At 36.3% G+C, this 24,837-nt stretch overlaps 1 protein-coding gene across 1 annotated transcript; it reads right to left on the reverse strand.

Annotated features, from left to right (window-relative positions):
• Positions 1-6,141: 6,141 nt before the first annotated feature.
• Positions 6,142-21,417, reverse strand: LOC141900551 (uncharacterized). Its single transcript, XM_074787504.1, has 3 exons — positions 21,042-21,417; positions 8,057-8,154; positions 6,142-6,238 (listed from the first exon to the last, which is right to left on the reverse strand). Exons 1-2 carry the CDS (start codon positions 21,342-21,344, stop codon positions 8,098-8,100), a joined length of 360 nt encoding a protein of 119 aa, XP_074643605.1. The 5' UTR covers positions 21,345-21,417; the 3' UTR covers positions 6,142-6,238; positions 8,057-8,097.
• Between the last annotated feature and the right edge of the window lie 3,420 nt (positions 21,418-24,837).

Raw genomic sequence — 24,837 nt, forward strand, 5'->3', positions numbered from 1 at the left:
AAAGCCATACTGAGTAGAAGACTGGTTCAAAGGTCGATTGAAGCGATTCGAGCGCGCCGAAAGTACAGTAGGAGTGTCGAACTTGGTGCGACTGCTTCAGCATACATGCGATCGTGGTCGACACAGTATTCAGACAACATCAAGAATACTTACAGGACTATGCAGAAAACCCGTTATCACTGCTTTGCAGCTATATTTCGCATTTGTTTTTCTTTTGGGTGCGCAAAGTTGAAAGCTGTGGGTTTCATATTTTTTTTGAGAAATTAACCAAAATTGGTCAAAAATTCGATTTATTTGAGCACGTTTTTTGCAGCATTTTTACCTGTCCAAAATTACACATGTGAAAATTCAATGTGATTTGGGTCGGAAGAACTTTATCTCGTTAAGATTTGACGCTTTGCTTCGGTTGTTATGGGCTTTCAAAGACGAAACCCACCAAAATCTCGGTTATATATAATTTGTGTTGACCCGGTTTGACTTCCATCATGAGGTCATGGCATTCATTGAATATGTAAATGAGGTGGATCGGCGGGTGCGCGTTATTTCGCTTAACAAAATGGCGGAACAATTGAAGATGTTAATAATTATCATTTCTAGCGCGAATACTGATATTCAAGGCGTATGATATAACGATTTATTGTGTGCGATGTGTTCAATGATTCATCTAGTTTTGATATCTCGTGCATAAGGTAACTTTGCATCAAGATATCTGACGATATTGGTTTAAATTGCGGAAATTTACTTCCGTGTTCGCCACACGGCTGATTCATTGATGATACTGATCAGATGATAGCATCGAATTGTTTAAGATGATTCTGATATTTACACGAGTGAGATAATTGTTTTATCGTCTTTAATTGAAGTCATTCTATTGACGTTCGTTTTGGAATTATTATGTTTATTATCGTTTTGGATTATTTGTATTAGTTTGTAAATCGCAGCGCAGTGGTGAGCGTTCGCGTTGAAAACAGTCACGTATGCAATATCGCCTTTACACTCTCGTGTTCACTGCGTCTATGTATCAGTCGTCGATAACGGTAACAACGATTTGTGTGAGTGAAGACGTAAGCTTGTCTGCCTACTAAAAGCAATCATATCATGAAATTTTTAAAAACCATGTCAGTCGATGAACTTTATTTCGTCAGTAACCGGCACATATTTGCATAAACTTGGTCACTCATAGTTTTGGTTGTTTTATATGTCATTCCAGGGATGTATTGAAATAAATGAACATTAATTTGTTGAGACAAAAATCCCCATGATCAATTTTCGAAGATTTCATTCTCGTTAAAAAGTCAGTAACTAAAATTAAGTCCTTTTTGATATATTTTTTCTTTATTTTTTCTTTTTTTCTAAATTTTCAATGAAATTAATTTTTGCGTACTACATGACAAATTTAATCGCATGTGTGTCAGGGTCGGCGATTGACGGAATCGCCCGAATCCAACATTTCGCATTTGGTCGCCGGCGATTTCATCAATCGATCGTTCGCCTCGAGCGCCGTATTCAACCGACCAATCATGGCTCTTAAACGATTTACGTGATTTATGAAAGGCGATTTCTGTCGACTAAATCGCCAAGTCTTTAGCGACAGTAGCGCTAGTGAAGGTTCAAGGCCGTTGATGTTCACGGTGATCAAATTGAACGTGATGCTGTTGAGTCCATACAAAATCTATAGGGCCCTATTGGTTTCCTGTTACGTATTTTATTTTAGAAACATAACTTTAGTTCACCATGTGTGTAGGAACTTCGTTCTCACACTTGAGGCTACGGAAGGAGTTGAGTGATTACCTCGTACATGTACATGTATTTGCATAGAATAGAAATACACTCAAAACGAGAGGGAACGCCTTCATTTTGGGTTCGGAGAATTTCAAAGTCGCTTGCACTGATGCCGTAGACATTACAGACTATAATTTTCGTAGTTTTGTAACAATTTATAATATTCCATATTAGTTGTCCTGGCAGTACCCGGTTGCAACTTCATGACTTCAAACTGTTGCAAATCTAAACGGAAACAGTAAACTATAAGCATCAGCTGCGAAAAATGTGATTTTTGATCGTGAAAAAAGAGCCGTCACGTTTCTACGTTGTTCCGTAGCAATATGGACAATACCATTTTTCACCGTCCCCAAGTTTGTTTTTTTGGAGGCGCATCTCTATTGACAGTGCTGGGAACTTGCTAACGTCCATTTTCCCGCAATTGTTTTTTTTAGTTCTAAATGCTTCTATAACGAACTGTACAATCCAAGGTGCTTCGTATCTAGAAGTGGCCATGGTTATGATATGGTATGGCATGAACGATTGCCACGGGTTTTGTCATGTGTTTGGTCACGCGATGTATTTGGTGTATGGGGCTGCGTTTATAGTTAATTTGTGTCTGGGTAGACACGTAGACACGTCTACACATGAAATGTTGGCTGTTATGATAATTGCTGGCGGTGTCACGGGGTTTTTCATGTGTTTGGTCACGTGGTGTGTTTGGTGTATGGTATGAGGTTAATAGATCGTTCATAGTTAATTTGTGGGTGGGTAGACACGTCGACACGTCGACACATGGAATGTTAATCGATGGCGAAATGTGTCGACATATATCAACTTTCTTTGGGATACACATAAACCGAACAACGCAGTAAGAATACGCGAAGGAACTTCACTGTGCAATACCCTATACGCTACTTGAGCCGAAAAAGCTTGCTTTGCGCATTCACATTCGGTCATATTTTTCGTGTTGTAGCGTTTTCCTTAGTAGGTGCTGAACCTTGTTTTGCGTTAAACGTGGAGACTCCCGTTGTGCGACATTTTTCTGGATTCCGGGATTGCCTCCATTCTGACTTCGTATTGTGAACTTTGGGTTACTTTCGCATACATGGAACTCGCTCCTATCGCCCTTGTAAAGCTTAGATTCGACGAATAGATTACCACGATCTTATCAAACCAACCGGTACCGTTTGATTATAGACTATAGAGAAGTAAATTGAGCAATTTTCTAGTTTTCTTCGATTTATGGTTTAATACGTCGATATTTCATAAAATGGGCCACCTTGTCTTTTATGTGTTTGCAGATTTGGTGACGGTATGTTCACAAAATAGGGACACCACTTTCGACAGTAGTTATCATAGGGTTTAAGTCCATGTATTCAGATTATTGGCATATTGTCCCACCATTTCGGCTTCTTTTAATGCAAATAAATGTATAGCATATCAGGAAAATTACGAAGGCCATGTACACGTATACATTTCAAATTATTAATGTTTTTCTTATTTACTGAACCGCGTATCGTTTTTTGTTGACAGACCGACAGTGTAGTGTCGACCTGAAGACGCTAATTTCAGATAAACGTATGACGATTACTCAATTGACTGCGCGTAACACACTCTTTCGAAGTATATCGGACTTGGGTGGCTATTTTAGTATTTCACGTTCATCTTCTACGCCCCTGGAACAATTTATTTTGGATCATTAATCAGATAATCAGATAATCAGATGTCCTTATCTGCATACGAAATATCAAAATCAGATCAGTACATGTATATCTATAATGATTAAATGAATTCATATTTTACTGGTTCTGATTCGAAATGGATGTAACCTATTCGATTGGCAAAGATGATGACTTCTTTTAGACATAACACAGTTTGCATATCCTTTGGGGGAAGCTCTACAAACCGGTCTGGGTTGTCAGGCCAGACTTGATATTAGAGTTCGTTCGTCTGTAATGAAATCGCTAATTTATAGATATCCAATTTATTTATTGACGGACGTTATTCTAGAAATCTAGGATTGCAACAACATGGTGACGAAATTGGCATATTTACCAAAATGACAGTGCCCACGCTCATTATTATGGCTCCCCTTTTTTTGTACGTGACTCGATAGACAATTTTGTGCCAAGTTCATTCGCATACAAATCGTAATGGACAAATTTATTTTTGTTTGGAAAAAAACTACGTACATATATTCGTTAAATAAATATCTGTTGTCAACTTCAATTGCCGCACTGGTCTCTGTTCACGTTCATAGCACATTGCTAGCCTTATTTTTCGGTTTCATCTCTTGTTTTTTTTATTCTTGAATTAAGTGGAACTATTTTTTATTAAATGTTGACTTAATGAAATAAATTCGAACAAAAATCCAAATTGAAAATTGTCTACGTATCCTCTAAATCATACCTCGACATAAAAGCAAATATATCTGCAGTTATTTACAAAATAAATTGACTTCTAGATTCTAACTCGACATGAGATATCTTTTTGATTTTTCCTTTAATTCTTTTAATTCTTCGTAATGCCTGCCTCATCAAGATAACCTATTATTTTTGGTCAAATATTTCCTTTTAGATGCTTAGTAGTAAACACTATTATAGGACGTAAAGACTTTTATTTTAAGAAGTAAAATCTGATTTTTCCGAAGTTAAGGTTCCATGAAAATTGCCAATCAATCGTGGATCATATTTTGGACTAGGAAGTTTTTTTTATGTCATTCTTGAAATTCATTGAAGAATTGATTGTCAATCAAGAAAGTATTCTTGAGTATTTGTGAATCATATTTTGACACCTGGGGCCGGTTTTATAGACTGTTATTAACCTGGGAGCTAACTCAATTGAAAATGTTAGTCCTGGGTCAAACTTAACACCAGTACCCGAGTGATTGATTTGTTTAAAAAGGGAAAGAAGTTCATTGAAATGTAACAATTTCTCTGGCGGAGAATAATTTCGTAAGCTCCACTGGATAAAATAATGCAATGCTGTTAGTGTTGAGTGTTTCTTTGGTTTGCTGATTTTGTTACTTTAAAGATTATACTCATCAATTGACACATAAAGAACTCCTACAATAATTCCAGCCAAATATATAGAAATGTTACCAGGCGTACTTTTCCTCAGAAGTTTTGAAATTTTGGCTTAAATTAATGCTAGCGAGTAGAACATATGCAAAAAGCTTTATTTAGAATTAAGAAACTCTCTAAACTTGTAAAATATCGTTCATATTTAATCGTATTTAAACTGAAGCAAGCATTCTTGCACGCTTCTTCGAAATTGTGAAACTCAACGCCCTAGTCGGCGTTGTTGTTACCGCGAACACTTATAAATGCCTATAACGTGAAGGACGGTCATATGCCCGCAGAAAACAACGACTGTGCAAATAATTTACAGCTCGGTCAAGTAGGTTTTAATCTTTATAGATAAAAACACGATCGATGCTTTGCCGAAGCAGGTGAGCGCATTTTACGTATTGATTTTTATTAGGTACTTTTTATTTAATACGCGGACGGCATTTGACTTTCTTGAGAAATACGGGTTTTTCTTTGGCCTTACCCTGCTATACCATGGACTTGGTAGCAACGTAGGCATTATATCATTCATATTCATCGCCCGCCTTTTTTGGAAATTTGAAACCTTCGGGTCTTAACAATATCATGAACTCATTTAGGTAGAATATCCAGGCCACCACCTAAACAATCCAACCTTGATAAAAGCATAGTTCATACTTTTGATAATCAAAGGATTAATGAGACGAAACTTACTGTGGAACACTGTATACGTTACATAGAATTGTTAAGATTGAAGATTGACGATGAATATATACATGTAGATAATTCTTGATGCTGTAGAAAATGGATGATCTTGGAAAATATAGAGCTTATTCACGTGTCGCCACAGCGCGCACCGAGCTGGCCGTTATCAGAAGCAAAATTCGATGTTTAACGCAATTGAAATGACGTATGCGTATAAGGTCGATTATAGGTCTCTAAACCGACGGTGTCAAGCAAGTATCTGCATAAGATCTGTCCGTTGTACATACTCAGTAGCAAAACCTGTTCTTGATAAGTTACCACGTTGCTGCGTTCCTTCGCTGAATTCCGAATCTCCGTATTTGGTATAGTTGCTTTTGCCATCCATATACTAGAGATTCATTTTATTTGGCTGAATTATGGGCTAATCAGGCTATAAACTTAGAATGGTTCAAATTTATTCTTTAACGGGTTTTATTTTCCTGTTCTGATAGCATTTTTTCATAACTTAACCTCTCCTCACGGTCTCCTTTTCTGATGAACTAATGTCCATAGTTTTAGACAGTGAATGATAGTATATAAAGTATTAAATGTAAAACAAGAGGTTTATTCATAGATTTTTTTCTGTTGGAGCCATTTTGTGCTATTTACAACGAAATGCGCTTTTACGATTTTCCGCTCACTGTGTTCCACCTGCCGTTCTGTGAGGTCATCACACTTCACATCTACAAATATAATTATATACAAATATATACATGCATCAATACCAATTGATTAGATTTTCGGTACAATCTTAGACAAGGTTTAAGAAGCCTGCGATAAATTAAGCATATCTGTTTTCCATTAAATGTGCAATTAATGGCGCGGAAGTCTGTTTTTCAGATTCATTGATTAACATATTAGTGGAAAGATTGACCTTATTCGCTTAATTCATTTACTGAGCAATCAAATGCACCAGCTGATTTAGTGTGATCAAATACTCCACAAATCCTCAGTAACTGTATATATTAAGTAATGCCTAACGATACTTCATGGCATGATAGATAATTCGCGGGTTTTCAAATTCAATCATTCATGGATGATATGTGATCGGAGCTGACAGCCAATGACATTCTGTAACTACGATTTGTCTGTTTTCTGCCTGTTAATATCGCATAAACAGGGCGGCTAATAGGCTTTTGAAGGAAATCAATCTGCAGGCGGCTGATTAGCTGAAGATGTTATCACTTTATTGGCTTCTTCTTTTAAGAAGCTTAGAAAAGTCATCGTGTTATTGGGAACAGTGTCTGACAGTGAAGCAGAATGGACACATTCTGGCTTCTGTGTGGTTCTTTACCTCGGTGTTATGTAACTTCCATTTTAGAAAATATCCGATTCGAAAAATTGATAATCGAAACATCCATACACGTTCTATAAGAGTTGAAAAACTCTATCACAGCTCTTCGGCATTCTGGCGAAATCAAACTGAACCAACTCAGTATCTAACTAAAATTGATTTCTGCTTTTTTCACCATCGAGTGAAACAATTGCACATGTTACTGAATTGCTCCTCATCGATTTGAAAAGGACCTTTTTTTCCTAAATCGACAGCTGGTATATCAGAGAGAAAAACTATCGATTCTGAAATCACGAACCCTGGGCAAAATAAGATATTGTGTATTCTGACACCTGCCGAAAACATGCATGCCGTACTGAACATCATTGCCTTCCACCTGATTTAAGCAATTTCCGTCACAAATTCTGAAGTTCAAAATTAGACGGTGACTATGATTGAAAATTATGAGGGAGATATTGAAAAATTCTTAACCTATAGTTTTGCTGAGATGTGTTTTTTAAATTTTTAGCGCTGTGCTCTGTATTTTTCCATCGTTTAAAAAGTAACATACATGCTTGTTGCTTCGATTCAAGTGAAATTTTTCTCAAATCGTACCGCTAATAAATTATGCCGTGACAAATAAATGTCGGATACGTTTCCGTGATAACCTATGGGATAGGTCATAAAAAGGAATTTGAAAATTATTGTATTTGTTATAACGGTCTAAAACGTGTGTGTGCCGGGTGAATACGTCTTCAACAGTATATACTTACTTTGTTTGTGTGAGCGAAAATATATGAATTGTATGGTCTATGTACTTCTGTTATGACGGATAGGTTAATATTTTACAACAAACTATTCATGGATATTTTACACGCAAGTGATCGACCAAAAAGGGACAAAATGGGTACTTATAACTTGCACAACCCATTAGCTGATAGGATAGTCTGTGGCGTTAAGGACCCCACTTATCAACCAATAATGACATACAAATGACCAATATTCACTTGCAGGAATATTCTCCATATCGATTTCCATAATATTTTTAAATACCGGAAATTAGAACAAGTAATTTTAGTGCTTATCTCCAACCATGTCCGTAAATATCGTCGCATTTTGCAATTAATAAGGATCGCATATTCATCGGTTGTTAGAAATATAGCCTCTCCAATTATTCCAGTTAAGAATTCTTTGATAAATCAAGAGTTTTGGTTTACATCGCTCTCACCTCAAAAGTCTATAATTATATTTCATACTATTCAAGTAAATCTACTGTGTGTCCGTCCCACTGGCTCCCGCGCATAGTGTAATTCTTCTTGCTTCAGACTGTAAATAGAATAACACACGATTAGATAACAAATGCCAAATGATTACTTTTCACTGCGGCAGGGCATTTCCAATAATGGGAGTGATACAACAGAATCTAAACTTCTATCAGAATATTTCATTGACCAATTCTTTCAAAATTATGGATGCTAATAATAATTTCCTCTAGAACCAAGACTTTTCCTTTTCATAGTCTATGAAAGAACTTTTTAGATCAGCTTTCTGACAATACCCTGCCGATGTACCAGTGCGCGCAGTACATTTTTTTTTTGTTTCGTGACAATTTGTATTTAGGATGACGTGCTGTGGCCAATCCTCACCCAAGACTCAATTATGATGAAAATATAAAGCAGCTTCCCATATCTACATTTCCGCAAATCTCTACGTCATAACCTTAAATACATCGTATACTCTTATTTCTGCACAGATTATGTGTTTGTCAAAGGGAAATCGCTATATGGACGTGGGGCTGAAATTGCTGTCGTGAGAATATGCCATAAAGGTTTTTTCGATAAATGCTTCATATAGTTGAGTTGATAATGTTTATTGGCACGCGTTTTCATAAACGAGAAGATCCTTGGTTGCCACACATTTATTGAGAAGTTTGTATGATGAGATTTTAGCGGAGCTGATGTTTGCATTATTGATGATGGTCTCTGTTAATAAAAAATCATTGTAACTCTACAAACTGTCTCAATGTAATAATTTCTATTTCTGCTACTTTGCAGAAATACATATCTTTATTCTCTTGGTTCATAGGGTTTTCTGTTGCTTTCACAGAAAACTCTCTTGTTATTTCCTTGATTATTACTGTTTATCCATTTTTTTTCAGCCAATTTTATCACGGTAAAATGTGACTTTACATGTAAATTCGATAACGAATCAAATTTTCTCTCGATGTCTCAGAATAGAGGTGTTCGACTCTCAGTTGTTCGATTCCTCGACGAAGAATCGTGTGTGTGATCCTAGCATTAACATATTTCACTCTTAAACTCTGTGAATTCATTACGTGTCATTAGTACTCCGTTGCATTTACAAATACTGCACAAACAAATTATTTCGATTCTGTGCATTCTCGTAGAGGATGAAAAAATATCGATTTGTCCCGAATCAGCCACAATAGAATCTTAACCTAGAAGTTACCAAAACGTAACCGGGTAGACAAGCAATGGTTTGGCACATAGTGTAGAAACGCCAGGCGTCCTACCATCTCGCTAGACGTTACTCAGACGAAGTGGCTCATTTAATTGTTATCGCGAGGAAATCTCGTCGCGGCCAGCAAGGCCTAGAGATTCATCATAAAACGCCATAAAAGTAAGCGTGTGCAAAATGAACTTACTGAGTGGAACCGAGATTTTAATGAATAAGATGAAGATTATATTGAGGGGGTGCGCTTTGAAAGCGTTGGTCTAATCATGTCAATAATGATAGTATAACTAAAGAAATTCTGAAAACCAATAGAAGTGGGTAAAACTGCTGGGAATTACGAAATGCTAAATGAAGAAATTAAAAGCAACCAAGGGTGTTACGTTAAATACCTTTGTTCATTTATTCAATACTTGGATAAGGGAATAATGCGGGATTCTTGGCTTTTCGTCCTATATTTATGGGTGAAAACGTTGAGAGAGCGGAAAACGGTTGGACCTAGAAAGGTGTAACAGTGAAATAAACAACAGGTTAGCTTCAATTTTCCCGCTGACGTCGAGCTGAAATCTCAAAATAGCAATTTTATCATAACTTTTGGACCCTTAGAATTAAAAAAGCTGACGCCCCCTGAAGCCCCCTAGCTGACGTTTGGAGGGGTCAATCAAAATTTTATCAGGGCTGTATGTATTAAGGTGTAGTACCGGTATATATCCAGCAAATTTGGTACATACTGGTTGAGAAATGACGGAGGAGTAAGAGATTCAGCTGTTTTGAGGTTCAAGATAATAATAATAAAAAGTATGAAATAACAGTTAAACCAAAAGGCTTTTCTGCAATAAGCATACAACTCTAATTAAGAATCGATGATGTTATTTTGAATATGAATATATCGACGATTAATTGAATTGACCGGCAACCAGTTCTACCAGACTGGCCGCAATATAGATAAAATAGGCCACATCAACTCAAGATACATCATTCGAAAAATGTGAACAGTTATTAGAAAATTAAATTCGTGAACAAATACGTCTATAGTTCTTTTATACTTCTTTGCGAATAAATATTGAATTGAATTGAATGCAAATAGGCGAAGTAGCTTCCCCGCAACCCAGGCACTCGCCCTCAACTGCTACAAGTGGAGCCAACTAGGGTATTTCTTTGTATAGCCTTAAATACATTATTGTAACGGTTTTACGGCGTTTACAAATTTTTTTTCCCCCATTTCTCTCAACGACCTTCGATGGAGTTGCGATAATATCATCAGTTTTCAATCCAACAATAATATATCATATAAGTGCGGTTTCAGACTTGAGACTTCGCAAGTAATTTGCAAGATACCGACCAGAAATAGGCGCTGCTAGGAATGACGATAAAGTGATATAAGAAGATCACGCGCAGATCGTTTGTACGTCAAAGATCGTAAGTAAAAAACGGAATTGCCAGCCCGCATCGAGATAATTAAGTGACAGATGTGAAAAGAATCCACGCGCGCGCTCGGATTTGAATATTTTGCCGTAAGTTTTTTATATCGTCACTAAGTATTTAATTATTCCCGATCGCAACCTTTGGATTGTACTATTCATAACTGACAATTCGAACCAAAGGCTCTGTAAGATATCCCTGGGACTCGAACCTCTATGTTTGCGACTTTTCGATCAATGGCAAACAGATTTCACAAAAAAGTGTATTCTCTTTTAAAGTCATTGACTTGCCATTCGTTTCAACTTTATTTCACTCGGGTGTTGGAAATCTGGCCAGAATTCCTTCATGGCTTATAAATTCTGACCTCATATGAATAAAAAATACCCCACCCTTCATCATGGAAAAAACTACTTGTAAATCATTGTTATTTGAACTTTTTTTTAAAAGAAAATGAAAATAAAAACATCCTGCCCTCGTCCTGTTTTATTGTTTTGCTGTAATGAGAAACACTGTACATTATCTCATTTTTGGCATTTACGGAAATCATATCTCAACGTCTCACTTCTGATTGGTAGTTTCAAATGACAAATATTACGCAACGAGTGTCAAGGCGAGTATCGATGCCCATCGTTTTGTGAGCCAAGTTATTTCCGGACAGTCTTCGTAACCATACAGAAGACATAGCCCAAGAACAGACGAACTTGGAAGATTGTTGATTATATAGTTCAGAGACGCGATCGTCTATGTTTTGTTATTCTATATCGATTGACTGATATTAGCAATACGTACGTAAGATTTTTCTTATGTATCAATGGATCTATAGATGGAACTCGTGGTGGAAGCATTATACATCATCTATATCATTTCAAAAATATCATCTTATCAAGGCGTGACATTTTGGTTCCCCGAAAAAGCAAAAACGTTTTTCTTTGATTGACGATCATACACTCACAGATTATAGTATGGTCTCTGCTAGAGGCAGCAAAAGAGTTTATCGAAAATTTCTCTCGTCAGCAGATGTTTAACCGGCGGACAAGTTCACATGGACATGGTGTATCATCTCGATCGTTTAAGCGTCGAGGTTTTTTCCTCCTTTCTCACCATTCACCAGTCCTCCGGTGTTATAAGCTGTGGGAGCTACATACAAATTCGTTGAAACTGGAAGGTAGAGCCTTCTTCAGTTTTCGATCGAATTCTCTTAGCGCTCGTGGCGTTTTTCACAGCAATCCTTGTAAAGACCAGTGGTATAGATAACCGAAAACAAAAATCGGAATTCGACAAATGAACAAAACAAGCGACGTATTTATTAGTCCTTCCTCCAGGGTTGTCAGATCATCTATCGCCAATCAAGCAAATCTTGCCATTAGATATTGGCCGTGGATTACTACGTATCATCTCGACAATTACTGTTATTAAGGGTATCTATCCCATGACGCCAGGCCTGCGGTAGGAGTGGACGAACAAACCAAATTTCAGACTTTTACATTTGGTGTATAGGTTGAACGCACCTTTTATCTAGAAGGAAAACAGCGAGTGAATTAATAATGTATTGAATGAGACATGCAGTGTGAATAGAAACGTATGTAAAAAAATTAGAGAAAATCATCGAAAAGTATTATGCCCATGATATACAATTTCATGATATAAAACAGCGTAAAGATAAACTTAATTTTCATTTTCGCTTTCTGTTAAATTGAACCCCAACCGATCTACGCTGCTTGCATATACTCATCACGTGGAGCCTTTGGAATTTTACGCCATGAACATGAAAATGATCTTGGATTTGTGAGCATCTTCACTTCAACTTGTCTTTGTTTTCCATAAATCATCTACTGCGATTCGACTAAGACACCATGTTATGGGGGACTTGGACAAGGACAAGAATTCGTGTTGGGGACATGACGAAAAATACATCCTTGTATCTTACCAGTCATTCGGGTTATTAAATGGTTAAGATGAATATGATATATTCCTCTCATTCTATTAATGTGAATATTTCATGAAAATCCAGAGATTGGAAAAGTTCTCTGTTTATAGGTGCGTTCATGTTGTAGAGTAATTATGTCACCATATTCACGATTTTAGTACATATTTTGTGAAGAGATGTTCTTAAAATCTAGACCACGGCATATACCAACGGGGTAGCCGTTAAGTACGTAGATGGGTATGTGTACCTCGGTGGACAGGCAGGAATGAGAAGTACATTCGTGATTGCCTTCACTGCGATGAGTAATCATTGATGATCCAGCTCTAAATTGTTTCGTAAGTCGGAAATATCGTGAAACAAGTCGCTAAATTTACACGTGCATCAATCGTAACAAATGATACCCGAACGTGTGTATGAGACAATAGCGGATAACGACACCGTGGTCGAACACGATACGTTCGTGATAAATCAAATCTTTGATTAATAATCGCACAGTTTCTGTTAATTCATCAATTAAATGAGTGTTTGTCGTAGAAACACGATTCAACGTGTAGACCTATCCACACGATAGCTGTTCAGGGACACTGATAATGTCACTCTATATTTAGTTAGTAGATTTGACTTTTCAGATCTCTTTTTGATTTTTGTAACCAATTTGTGAATTTAGTTTCGATATCCCATAAAAAATGACTTAATAACAATTCAAACGAAATACATTTGCCCGTATCAAATATTAACTTTCATAGCAAATTAATGATAGTTTATATTCTCCCCAAACAAATGGGTAGGCATAACGGTACGCATATTATTCCTACATTATCAACCAAGTGTAATCAATATACTGGTACTTAGTTCTAAGACTTGTTTTAAATGGCACATGCCCAATAAAATGTACGTTCTTTCTACTTATGTTTGTAAATAATAACCTGAGATCTGACTTACCGAAAAAAGATAACCGGTACTAATTAGCCCTAAATTAGTAATTTATTTAATCTTCACTTTGTTTACGTAGTTCACCGACAACCCGTAGTCGACACACTTTGACATTGCGGATTTAAAAGGCATATTTTCTCAGTAAAGGCCGAACTAAAATTCAAATCAGTAGCATATTTGTGAACATATTATTTCATTAAAAAACCTTTACACGATATTCTATTCATTGGGCAGGCACATGCGGAATGCGCCCTTAAAACGATGCTTTTATCTTCGATTTAACGATGCTTTTTTAATAATAATAATAATAATAAATTTATTTCCACAATAAAATTACAACATGTCATAAAGAGATATACAAATATGAAATGTTTTAATATAATGTGGAGGAGATTAGATGAAGCCAATGAAGGCTTATAAAATCTCTAATCCCCTAGCATACACCGATTCACTCAACTCATACACACATGCAGTCATACACCTTCACCCAACATGCACCCACACACGTAGTCACTCAGGCGGTCAATCACACTATCTTTCATTCACTCTTACAATCTGGTAATAGATGACAGATACAGACAGATTAATTACAAATTCATTAGATACAATTTAAGTTTTCTTTTGAAAGTATCTATACACGACAGTTGTTTTAAACTTTTTGGCAAATTATTCCAGACAACAGGACCAGAAATTTTTACTGTGAATTGTGTTTTGTTAGTCCGAAATCTGGCAACACGAAAAGAATTCATATTTCTGGTTGAATACGAGTGTATATCAACATTCTTTTTGAAATACCGATTAAAGGAATTTGGCAATTTTGAATTATTGAATTTGAACATAAATAGACTTAATTGAAATTTTGTAATATGTCTAAATTTTAGGATATTCAATTTCTTGAAGATAGGGTCAGTGTGTTCTAGGAAATGAGACTTATTAACTATTCTTACTGCTCTTTTTTGTAGTAAAATTAGTGGATTAAGCTTGTTTGCATAATTACTTCCCCAGATTAAATTACAATATTGTAAATGAGGATAAACAAAACTATAATAAAGGGAAATAAGGATATTTGATGGGAAATGCTTTTTTAATCTGGTTAAAATTCCAATGGAGCGTGACACTTTACTGCAGACATATTTGATATGGACATCCCAATTTAATTTGTCATCTATAAAAAGACCAAGAAAATTCGTACTATGTACACGTTTGATTAATTCTCCATTTAACCAAATGGAAGAATTAAAGTGATCTACACGACCAAAAATCATAAAGTTGCATTTCGCAATATTTATTGAAAGTTTGTTTACTTGATACCAGATGCCAAGTTTCGCCAGTTCAGAATTTACTATGGAAACCAATTCTTTGATATTAGAGTTACTATAAAAACAATTCGTGTCATCGACAAAGAGGATAAAATGGAGTAATTTGGACGCATTAACGCAATCGTTAACATATAATAAAAAGAGCAAAGGGCCTAGAATAGAACCCTGGGAAACACCAATTGATATATTTAATGGAGACGATAAGGTATTGTTGAAACTTAAAACCTGACTCCTGTCAGTCAGGTAGCTTTTAAACCAATCATGAGGAACACCTCGGATTCCGTAATAATCAAGCTTCATTAACAAAATGTCATGGTTAACGGTGTCGAATGCCTTAGACAGGTCCAAGAATAATCCAATAGTAATAATCTTATTTTCCAAGGCTTCAGAAAGATTATCAACAACCTTGGTTAATGCCAAATCTGTTGAATGTTTTGAACGAAAGCCAAACTGGTCGGGGATTACAATATCCTGTTTGTTACAAAAGGAAACCAATCTGTTGTAAACTAGTTTTTCCAGAATTTTTGAGAAGCTAGGAAGCAAAGATATGGGTCGATAATTATTTAAAGAATTAGGGGCTCCTTTTAATGAGTTTCTCGACTCATTCCCGAGCTCACGCCCCTAGAGCCGGCTCACTGGTTGCATATTACCATTCTACGAACAATCTAAAAGAATCCAGATGATTACAGGGACTCAACTTATGAATTTACCAGAAACACTAATAACACAAAATTGATCATATTTGAAAATTTGAGAAATTTTGATTTGCTATGGTGAAATCGACATAGGCCTACATGTACAATGGAACCTCGCTTCAACAAACTTCATGAGATCAGAAAATATGTTCGTCATAACTAAGAGTTCGTTATATCCAGTATGAAATTGATTAAATTGTCTTACTTGGCACGAAATTCTATAATTGCTATCTCCGATGAATAGTTGTGAGTTCGACATACCGATGGAACTTTTGTCACTTGTCATAAGGCCATAACGGAGAGTGGTATTAAGGCTTGATTTTACGTTTTTTAAACAAATCAAAGGATTTAGGCTTGGGTAATGATGCGTGCCTCCTTCTTTGTGACACACTATTGAAACCAAATTTCTCAGACGCTTGCGAGATGCGGGGCTGGGAATATATGTTCTAAGGTTAAATCGCTCTACACAAAAAGTATGGTGTATGGTGTGACGGAAAGACCCGATCCTCCTTAGAAGGAATTATGTAAAGTATGCACTCGTAAGAGAGGGTACATAATTTAGATGCTTGTCGTAAAGCGTATACTGGATGATTGTGGCATGGCTGAACTTTGGCTAAGTGAAAATGTAGCAAATATTCACAAATGTAGAATTTATTATTTGGTTTATAGGGGAGCAGCATAGGCCTATTGAAATATGACGTTTTAATTGGTCTAACTCCCCAAAATCTGTGACTTGTTAGTATATAAAAACTAACTTTTTGAACAAGAATTATACTAACTAGCTAATCTACCCGCTTCCGTGTCAACCTAGGTGGCTTTAGATCAGATCATAGTAAAGCATTATTCGCCCATCGGAATCGGTCCTAGGCGCAGAATTCTAAGACAACAGGTTATGCAGAATATGCAAATCCTAGGCGATGATCGAAGCGCCCTGTACCAATGCCACGCACAGGCAATTCACCTTCTTCTTAGAATCTTTTTTAATGTACCAAGCCAAAAAAAAATCGAAATCAACTGACTGAAACCTAGAAAATCCCTTTATTATGTAAAATTAGCAAATCATGTCATCAGTTAATCTTCGTTGCATCGTTACTGTCTTGTAACATTAACAATAATATTGTGTATTTATTATTGTGAGATTTCTAATAAACTTGTTGAATATTAATCCCAGGTATTTATTCTGGTTATCACTTATCTAAAGTATTTGTATAGGCTTTACGATTTGATACCCACCAATGTTCACTTGTGTTACTTGTATATAATAAACTGGTCAAAGGAAGGGGTCCATGCCTATGTTCCCCGGGTTCTATATTCCCCTGGTTATATATTACCCCATGGAAGATTATGGAAAATGTACAAAAGGTTATTCGTTCCCTCAGCCCTTGATACCTTGGTATTATGGGGTAGATGATGGGCCTCTTCGAACTGGATTTCTATAGCAGGATCTTGCGGATTGTCTTGTGACATAGCAACACGTTTGTTTTTACTCTCGATCTGCTTTCTTTCATACAACAGCGCCGGTTTATTGTCGCATCAACTAGGCGATGTCCAAATCAACGGATAACCAAAACCCTTATTCCACGATTTCCGTTGACCATTCTAGGAGTATCCATCTTTAGGCATTTAACAGCTAATTGCAATGTATTAATGGTCTAATCGGGACTTTGCAAACATGTGTACATTTCTATTTTCTCACGAATACATTCTTTCTTGGACAAAACAATTTTGAACTGATTTCCATGACAGCAATGAATTAATAAGACCTATATGAGGACGCTTCACGACGAATCGAGAGCGAAACTGAAAGCAGCCTTGACCTTTGATGAGCCTTTTACCGTGTGACGTAACTACTGCATTAATTACCGTGATCGATCGATATCGTCATCTCGAACTTCTCTCGTCCAGTTCTCGCTCTTGCAAAAATTAAAAGCAACCTCGTCTGTATCGAATTTATAGTATTTTAGCTAATATATGTTATAATTGATGGAACATTATTAAACTAGAAGGAGGCAAAGCCTCGAATGCCCCCGGCCTGAAATTCACCGCCAAGTGAAGTTACAGGGTTTGTGGTAAATGCGTTAGAAACATCGTGACCACATTATTTCTATAAGAATGATATTAGAGACCATGTGTACAAAGTGTAAACAATTGATCAACAGTTGCAGCCTCTAGGCTGTTTTCCCCCGATAGCCATAATTTGAGTTGGTCGACAATTGCAGCATCTAGGCTGTTAACGTTATTTTCAGGTCAGCCCCCCTGGTGGCCATAATTTGAATCGAATCGACCCAATCTTAAATCGGGTTTTGGCTCAACTGATACCCTACTTGTGCACCATGTCTGACATAAATCGGTCAACAATTGCGGCTTCCAGGCTGTTAACGTCGTTTTCATGTCGACCGCCTGGTGGCCATAATTTGAATCGAATGGACTCAATGTTAAATAGGGTTCTGGCCCAAGTGATATCCTACTTGTGTACCAAGTTTGAAAACAATCAGTCAGCAGTTGCGGCCTCTAGGCTGTTAACGTCACTTGCGGCGGCGGCGGCGTATTCAGACGTGGGTAAATCTATATGCCCCTCTCAACTAAAGTTGAGCCGGGTGCATAAAAAGCATAGGTATGGACCCCTCCGGTCAACCTTTTTATTATTTGGGGAATATGGAACCCTTTTTGTATTATCTCCCTTGGGGAATATAGAACCCGGGGAATAAAGGGATAACCCCAAAGGGAGCTTGAATATGAGCGAGTTTGGATTATGGCCTGAGTATTGTATAGCTGACCGGTCAAAGTGGAGTTAAACGTAGACACATTTTTTCATTTTTACCCATCCAAGGTACATGCATATGATATGTTTAGGGTTACGAAAATGTTCTAAAATGACATAATTCAATTTAACCTCCGTAAATATATTTAAAGCTTGCCTGAAACGCTTAGGACAATGTTTTCTTTTGTAATTTTGAGTTTACCAATCTGACTACGCACGTTTTTAAGATTATGAATAATGTTTTACGTATTCTTACGTAGATCCTTGTTCTACGTAGAAACGTTACTTTGATTTGTCCGAAATGATAATTTTAGTCCTGGAATAGAATAAGCCGATATTCTGTAAACATTTTATGCGAAGAATTATCAACACTGAAAATTAGCCATAATGCGCTCATCCATATCAACGCGTAATACACGTCAATACGTGCTATGTTTCCAGATAAAAGGATGTAAAGATGAAAATTATCAGGTGTTACAAATACCCTTTTTTAGCGGCTGAACTATCCTTCAGAATCTATTACGAATATTACATTTGACAGGAAAATCCCCTATTCGTCTACATATTAATGTCCTTCAAGTCAAAGCGCTCTTCGATTCTCGATGGGTTATTCATAATAACCAAATAATGAGGATTAATTAAAATTTCAAGCGGTTTCACTCAATCAGAAAAATTAGAAACAAGAAAACATACTTGACATTTTATTGACGCCTTGAAGAAAAAATGACACCATCATTGCCTAATGTCATCCACAATGAATAGTATGATATGGATAAAGTCATTTTGAATTTGATAATATCGACAATTGAATTCCATGGAAAAATCAGTCTAGCTACTATATTGAATATGGCACATCTTCTCAAAACTAATTATTAAAAAGACATATAAATCGATTACATAGAAAATAAGAGTCAAGAAATATAAAGAATTACAAAATTACGACAAACATTCAAAATTGTTATTGACATTTTGAAACCCCAAAAATTGATGAAAGTATTTTGTATCGACTCACTCAGTTTCCCTCAATTGACTCATAGTTATCAACGTATAAAAACATTATCGTAACGGTTTTTACGGCGTCAATATAACTGATACCAATTTCAATTTCCAGGTTACTGTGAGCAAAAGATAGACTCAAATAAATAACTCTACTGAGAAAAGTAAACGCAAATCAATTCACAATAGTCTCAGTCTATATTATATATACATGTACATAAAATCTACAATGTTGACGTTAACGTTAACAAATCATTACGAGCTTTACCTGCACAAAAGACGTATCATCATTCATTGAGAGGGATGAATAAAGCCATCATTTAAAAAGTTAAGGTACGTATTGGGATTATGATGATCATTTTCCTCAAACTGCCAAAATGTCTGATGGGAATATAAAAGGAATATCATTTCAAGTAGAAGAAACCACTAACTATAGGGAATTAAATTACAAGCTTAATTAAACGCAAGGGAGCTGAGATTGATTGAGATTATTTCTAACGTAAATCATTGAAATCCTGCAAGGATTTTACAATATACCATGTTCACCTCTTTTCCTATCTTTGACACCGTAATTCTAGTTTACATTCCTGAATTCGGCTCAGAGCGATAACTTACATGACTGAATTTAGCTCAGAGCGATCTACCAGAATTCTTATTTTTCAACGAAGGTAAGATAGGCACGCCACTGTGGAGCATATCGTGAAAAAGGCTCCAAAATATCATGAAAGAAGGCTGCAATCATCTTCTTTCACCTCGACCAAATAGACCAAACCTGCAAAATCCGAAATAAGTTTCAAGTCTTTGAAAGTAAGGTCTGGGATTATTTGTATCGACTTTTCGACAAATCACAAATCCCAGACCTTACTTTCAAAGACTCGAAACTTATTTCGGATTTTGCAGGTTAAACGTATATTGTATCCTTTTGTATTCAGCATTATTTATTATTCATCGACTGATTATCATTTATTATAAGGCGGTTGATCATACGGAGAAATTATGTATTTCATTTATGTATATTTCATTTTTAAAAAGAAATCGAACTTGCGCATGTAAACACCACTTATAGATTTGGCCGCGGACAGTATGAGTCACACACTAGTTTTGAAATAAACGATCGTTTTTACAACCGAAACTTGATCAGTTTCACTAATTCCAAACTACATTTTTGGGGATTGGTGATGTTTCACTTTTTTAAGTGAGCAATATCTGAAAGTTAATGAATATATCTGGCAAACCTGGACCTAGATTTACTCATCTGCTTACAATTTAAAAAGAACTATATTTCTATCGTTGATTAAGGAAGCCAATGGCCCTAACCATCATATCACTAGGAGTTGTGATCATGTCGTATCAATATAGGACTCCTTGTTTTCATTAAGTCGCCGAGTCAAATAATTGATGATAACTCTCAATTTCTTTTATCTTTTAGGTAAAATGCAATTCAGTAATGCTATTCGAAAATACAATTTTTGTAATTTTCATTTCAAAGTAATTCAGAAATAACCCGGCCCCATGATTCAGTAAAGAAAGAATTAAAAGTACGGAGTTCAACTCAAATGCTATTTCTAACAGTAAGAAAATTACACAGAAATATATGGAAAGTGCTAAGACGATTTCAAGCATCCTCAGGCAATTCTTATGTCATCTGATTATTGTGTCTTAATTGAAAAAAAATTAAGGTTGCCTACCTGAATTGCTTTGTAAATGTGGTAGATGGCTTCATCATTATCACCGTCGCATTCGTCCCGCTTTCCCCATCCTCGCTTGCCCCAGCCACGTTTTCCCCATCCTCTCTTGCCCCAACCTCTTTTCAAAGCTTCTTCGAGTTGGTCGTAGTTTTCATCTTCGCCATTTCGTTTGCCCCATCCTCTCTTGCCCCAACCTCTTTTGTCCATATCATCAGACTGCGCTTGGCCATCGGCAATAGCTGGCAATACGAGTTCTAAAACAACCAGTCCAAGGAACACTAGAGCCACGACAAGTTTCTGCATTTTCGCTTTATCTCGAAGTTCGTTTTGCTAACTTAAGCTATTACGTGCTTGCTAATTCAATGTGGTCGTAATCACGAGGAGCGACAATCTAAGGGCGCAGTGGCGGAAGCCAACTATTTATACTGTCGCTGCCAAGTAACGCGAAAGTTTGATTACACGAGTGGCGCTTCGTCACTGAACGGTATTAGAGAATCGGCGCAATTCCCCAACTTGACACTTGGAAATGTATTCTCTATTGCTGAGACTACTCTTGTGCGCAATTTCCACAGGTTGTCACCAAGTTGATGCCGGCTTAATTACATGCAAGGATCATCATTCTGCGAAAACCTTCATGAGACCCACATCTGAAGCCATGTAATTGCCTGGTTAGATCGCAAAGAGGATAATGGACATTATTTTTGTCGATACAAATTTATGTGCACAAAACCTTATGCCCACACAGTTGAAAAGATATTTTTGATTTAGTATATAAGTACGTAAGCCTTCGTGGACTTCACGAATCCGTTGCATTAAAATACTTTTAAATATCCCAAAAAATTTATTTACAATAAAAGAAAAAAAACTCTGGACATCTGTATATTATTACATGGGGACAGGATGATCCTGATCAGGGACGTATCAGTAGCATATCCGTAGCACCTATTCAACAAGTAGCAGACGATGCATATAATTAATTTGATTGTTGAGTTGGAAGCAATTTACTTTATCTTCATTAAAGGTAATACTATCAGCTATGAACATAGTAAATCGGTTCACAAGAGCCCTGTTTATGACGTCTCTATGCAATTTTCCAAATTAATTACCGCTGTAAATAACCCCCAATGGAACTCGAGCTTAATGAAGTCCAGCCGAGATATTTAAGAAAGTGCATGAATCATTAATTCATCGAACTATTAATCATTACAACATTATTGTGATGTTATGATTGATTATATAATGTATATCACACTGTTATAATTGACTAGAAAAATAGAATAATTTTCACTTAAAAATCTAATATCAAATGATTTAATAATCATTTAACACGAAGACCTTCTCAATTTCCAATCAAAGTCATTTGATGTTGATGGCTAATGTGAGTGATGACTTGAAATTATGGCTGAATACAATGGCCGCTATGCAAACAGATAATAAATTAATGTTGCTGGGACTCTTGCGTCCCAAATTCCTTATCTAATATTTGAAACTAGGGAATAATGGAGGAAGTATTGAACAAATCAATTCAATCAACTCTGTCCTAGTTTATAAATTACTTGCAAAATAGTTGTCGAAAGTTCAATTATCTAAATATCAAACTGTATAACTTGAGGCTAAGGGTCAATTCTCGGTTCACTTTTAATTTTTTTATCAATGATTGTATTAATGTCAGTGACATCATCAAATCGTTACTTTTCGCTGATTACCCAAATAGCTTCGCCAGTGGTTTTATCTTTATACGTTTGGCGCAATCCCTGAACCATGCGATAGATTGACCGAGTGGTTCGAAACCAACAAACTATCTTTGAATTTAACAAAGAGACATTTCTTGGTAGACCGATAACCACACTCAAACGTGGTGAACGGATAATAAGATAAAAACCCACTATCTACAGATTAAAAGAATTTAAAAACAAGAATTTATTTATTCAATCTAAAATATGTAGAATACAAGACGTTTCGATCTCACCCTAGAGATCATCGTCACGCCTGACGATAATCTCTCTAGGCGTTTGGTTCCAATTTGCCTCATGATACTCCAAGTCATTGATTGATAAGGGCCAAAATACGAACTTACTAGACGTTAACAAACGGAAATGGAATACTCATATAATGTAGATTATGTTCGACTCAAGGTTGCCCGTAGTCTTAGCATATTGAATTGATTGAAACGCTCATTACGCCAACCTAAACTAGCTTGGCTTCATTTCAGTTCTAGTGGAACCATTCAGTAACATTGTTTCGGCAACATTGTTTACAGTCCCTACTTTTGCTACAAAACGTGCTGTGAGCATGATACAAAATTCGCATTATTCAGGTCGCAGCGATCCTCTTTTTATTCGATTGAATATTTTTATTCGCGTAATTAGCAAATTCCAGTTGGGTTGTTTTATGTTTAATCATGCAAATTTAAATACGGATAGTTTTAAGAACTATTTCAAGTACAATTTTCAGATGGTTATCAAACGCGAGGTATTAATAATCTACATCCGATTATCGTTTCCGTAAAAAAACAATTCTCGGTTAATGATTTATGGCCTAAACTTATGGAATTTTCCATCGTTGGACTTGAATAATCATAAATATTAATATATTAACGAATAATTATAAATGAGTCGCAAGACGGGTGGGGGCTCCCCCAAAAAAATTTGAATTACTGAATGTATTTTTCGAGCATTTGGAACGATTTTAAGACCTATGAACTTTTATTTCACTAATTTCTCCATAAGAAAAAATAACTTAATGAAAAATGAGTGGATGCCAATTTCAAAATTGCCAATCCCCTCCCCGGCGACGCTCCTAGGTTCTTTCATAGAATCTAGTCCTCGTATTCATAGGATTTACCAATGATTAGACATCAACACATCTTAAAGAAACTCTCACCTGAACAGCAGTTGGAACCAATATAAAAAACAGACATTCAATCGGGACCTCAGTTGAGTCAATTATTGCAAATCCCATGGAGTTTCTCCTGCAGAATCTATGGCGGATCTAGATTGAGTTGAGGTACGTACAATCGAACTCTACCCGAAACGTCTCGTGTTCTGACACATAAAAGTATCAAAGATATAAATTGTTACATCTGGACTCGGTTTTACATGTATCAGCTAAATATGTCTGCTGAAATTAGTTCTTTTTCAAATTTTAATTCGATGATCAAATTTTAACCGATCACTTTGTAATTGAGTCTTTAGTCAACACAGGTTTTGAAATTAGGGGGCAAAGTCAAACCCTAATTGAACTTTATGGTGGCTGGTAGAGTTCCTCGTATGCAAATGATGCCCTAGAACGTGACTCAGCGAGGTGGAATTAATTGGCCTACTAAGACCACCTGCTTGATACGTTAGCTACTCATATGAGGTCATGGTCTGTCCCAGGGGACATGGCATGCTCAGGTACGATCACTCGGGTCGACCTGTAGGCATTCGGGTAAATTTTGAAGCAAGATGTATCTGGGCACACACGCTCCCGCGATTAATTGCTTGATACGTGTACTTGAATGGCATAAAAGTGAAGAGTTTACTTCGAAAATAATGTTGCTGCAACGTTTTGCGAGTTTGCAATTCAGTTAAATGAAACGTGATTATGAGGTCCAATCTGGTTATCAAGAAGCTATCTAATGACTGATAAAATTACAATTATCTTGTCTCATCGTTCGTCAACGTATGTCAGTAGCTGACTTGATTTCCGTTTTAAGTAATTAATCTGTGGTGAAGCTTTCATAAATCAATTTCCGATGACGACACCACCGCGGTAAAGGTTACATATCTCATTTACTGCAACTCTTGGTTTGAAA

Source organism: Tubulanus polymorphus, chromosome 2 (genome assembly GCF_964204645.1).
Source record: "Tubulanus polymorphus chromosome 2, tnTubPoly1.2, whole genome shotgun sequence".
NCBI classification, from domain to species: domain Eukaryota; kingdom Metazoa; phylum Nemertea; class Palaeonemertea; order Tubulaniformes; family Tubulanidae; genus Tubulanus; species Tubulanus polymorphus.

Coding starts and splice junctions, on each gene's coding strand:
- LOC141900551 (XM_074787504.1), bottom strand. CDS start 21,344: ATGCAGAAACTTGTCGTGGCTCTAGTGTTCCTTGGACTGGTTGTTTTA. Junction 8,155..21,041: donor ACATTTACAAAGCAATTCAG/GTAGGCAACCTT, acceptor TTCTATTTACAG/TCTGAAGCAAGAAGAATTAC.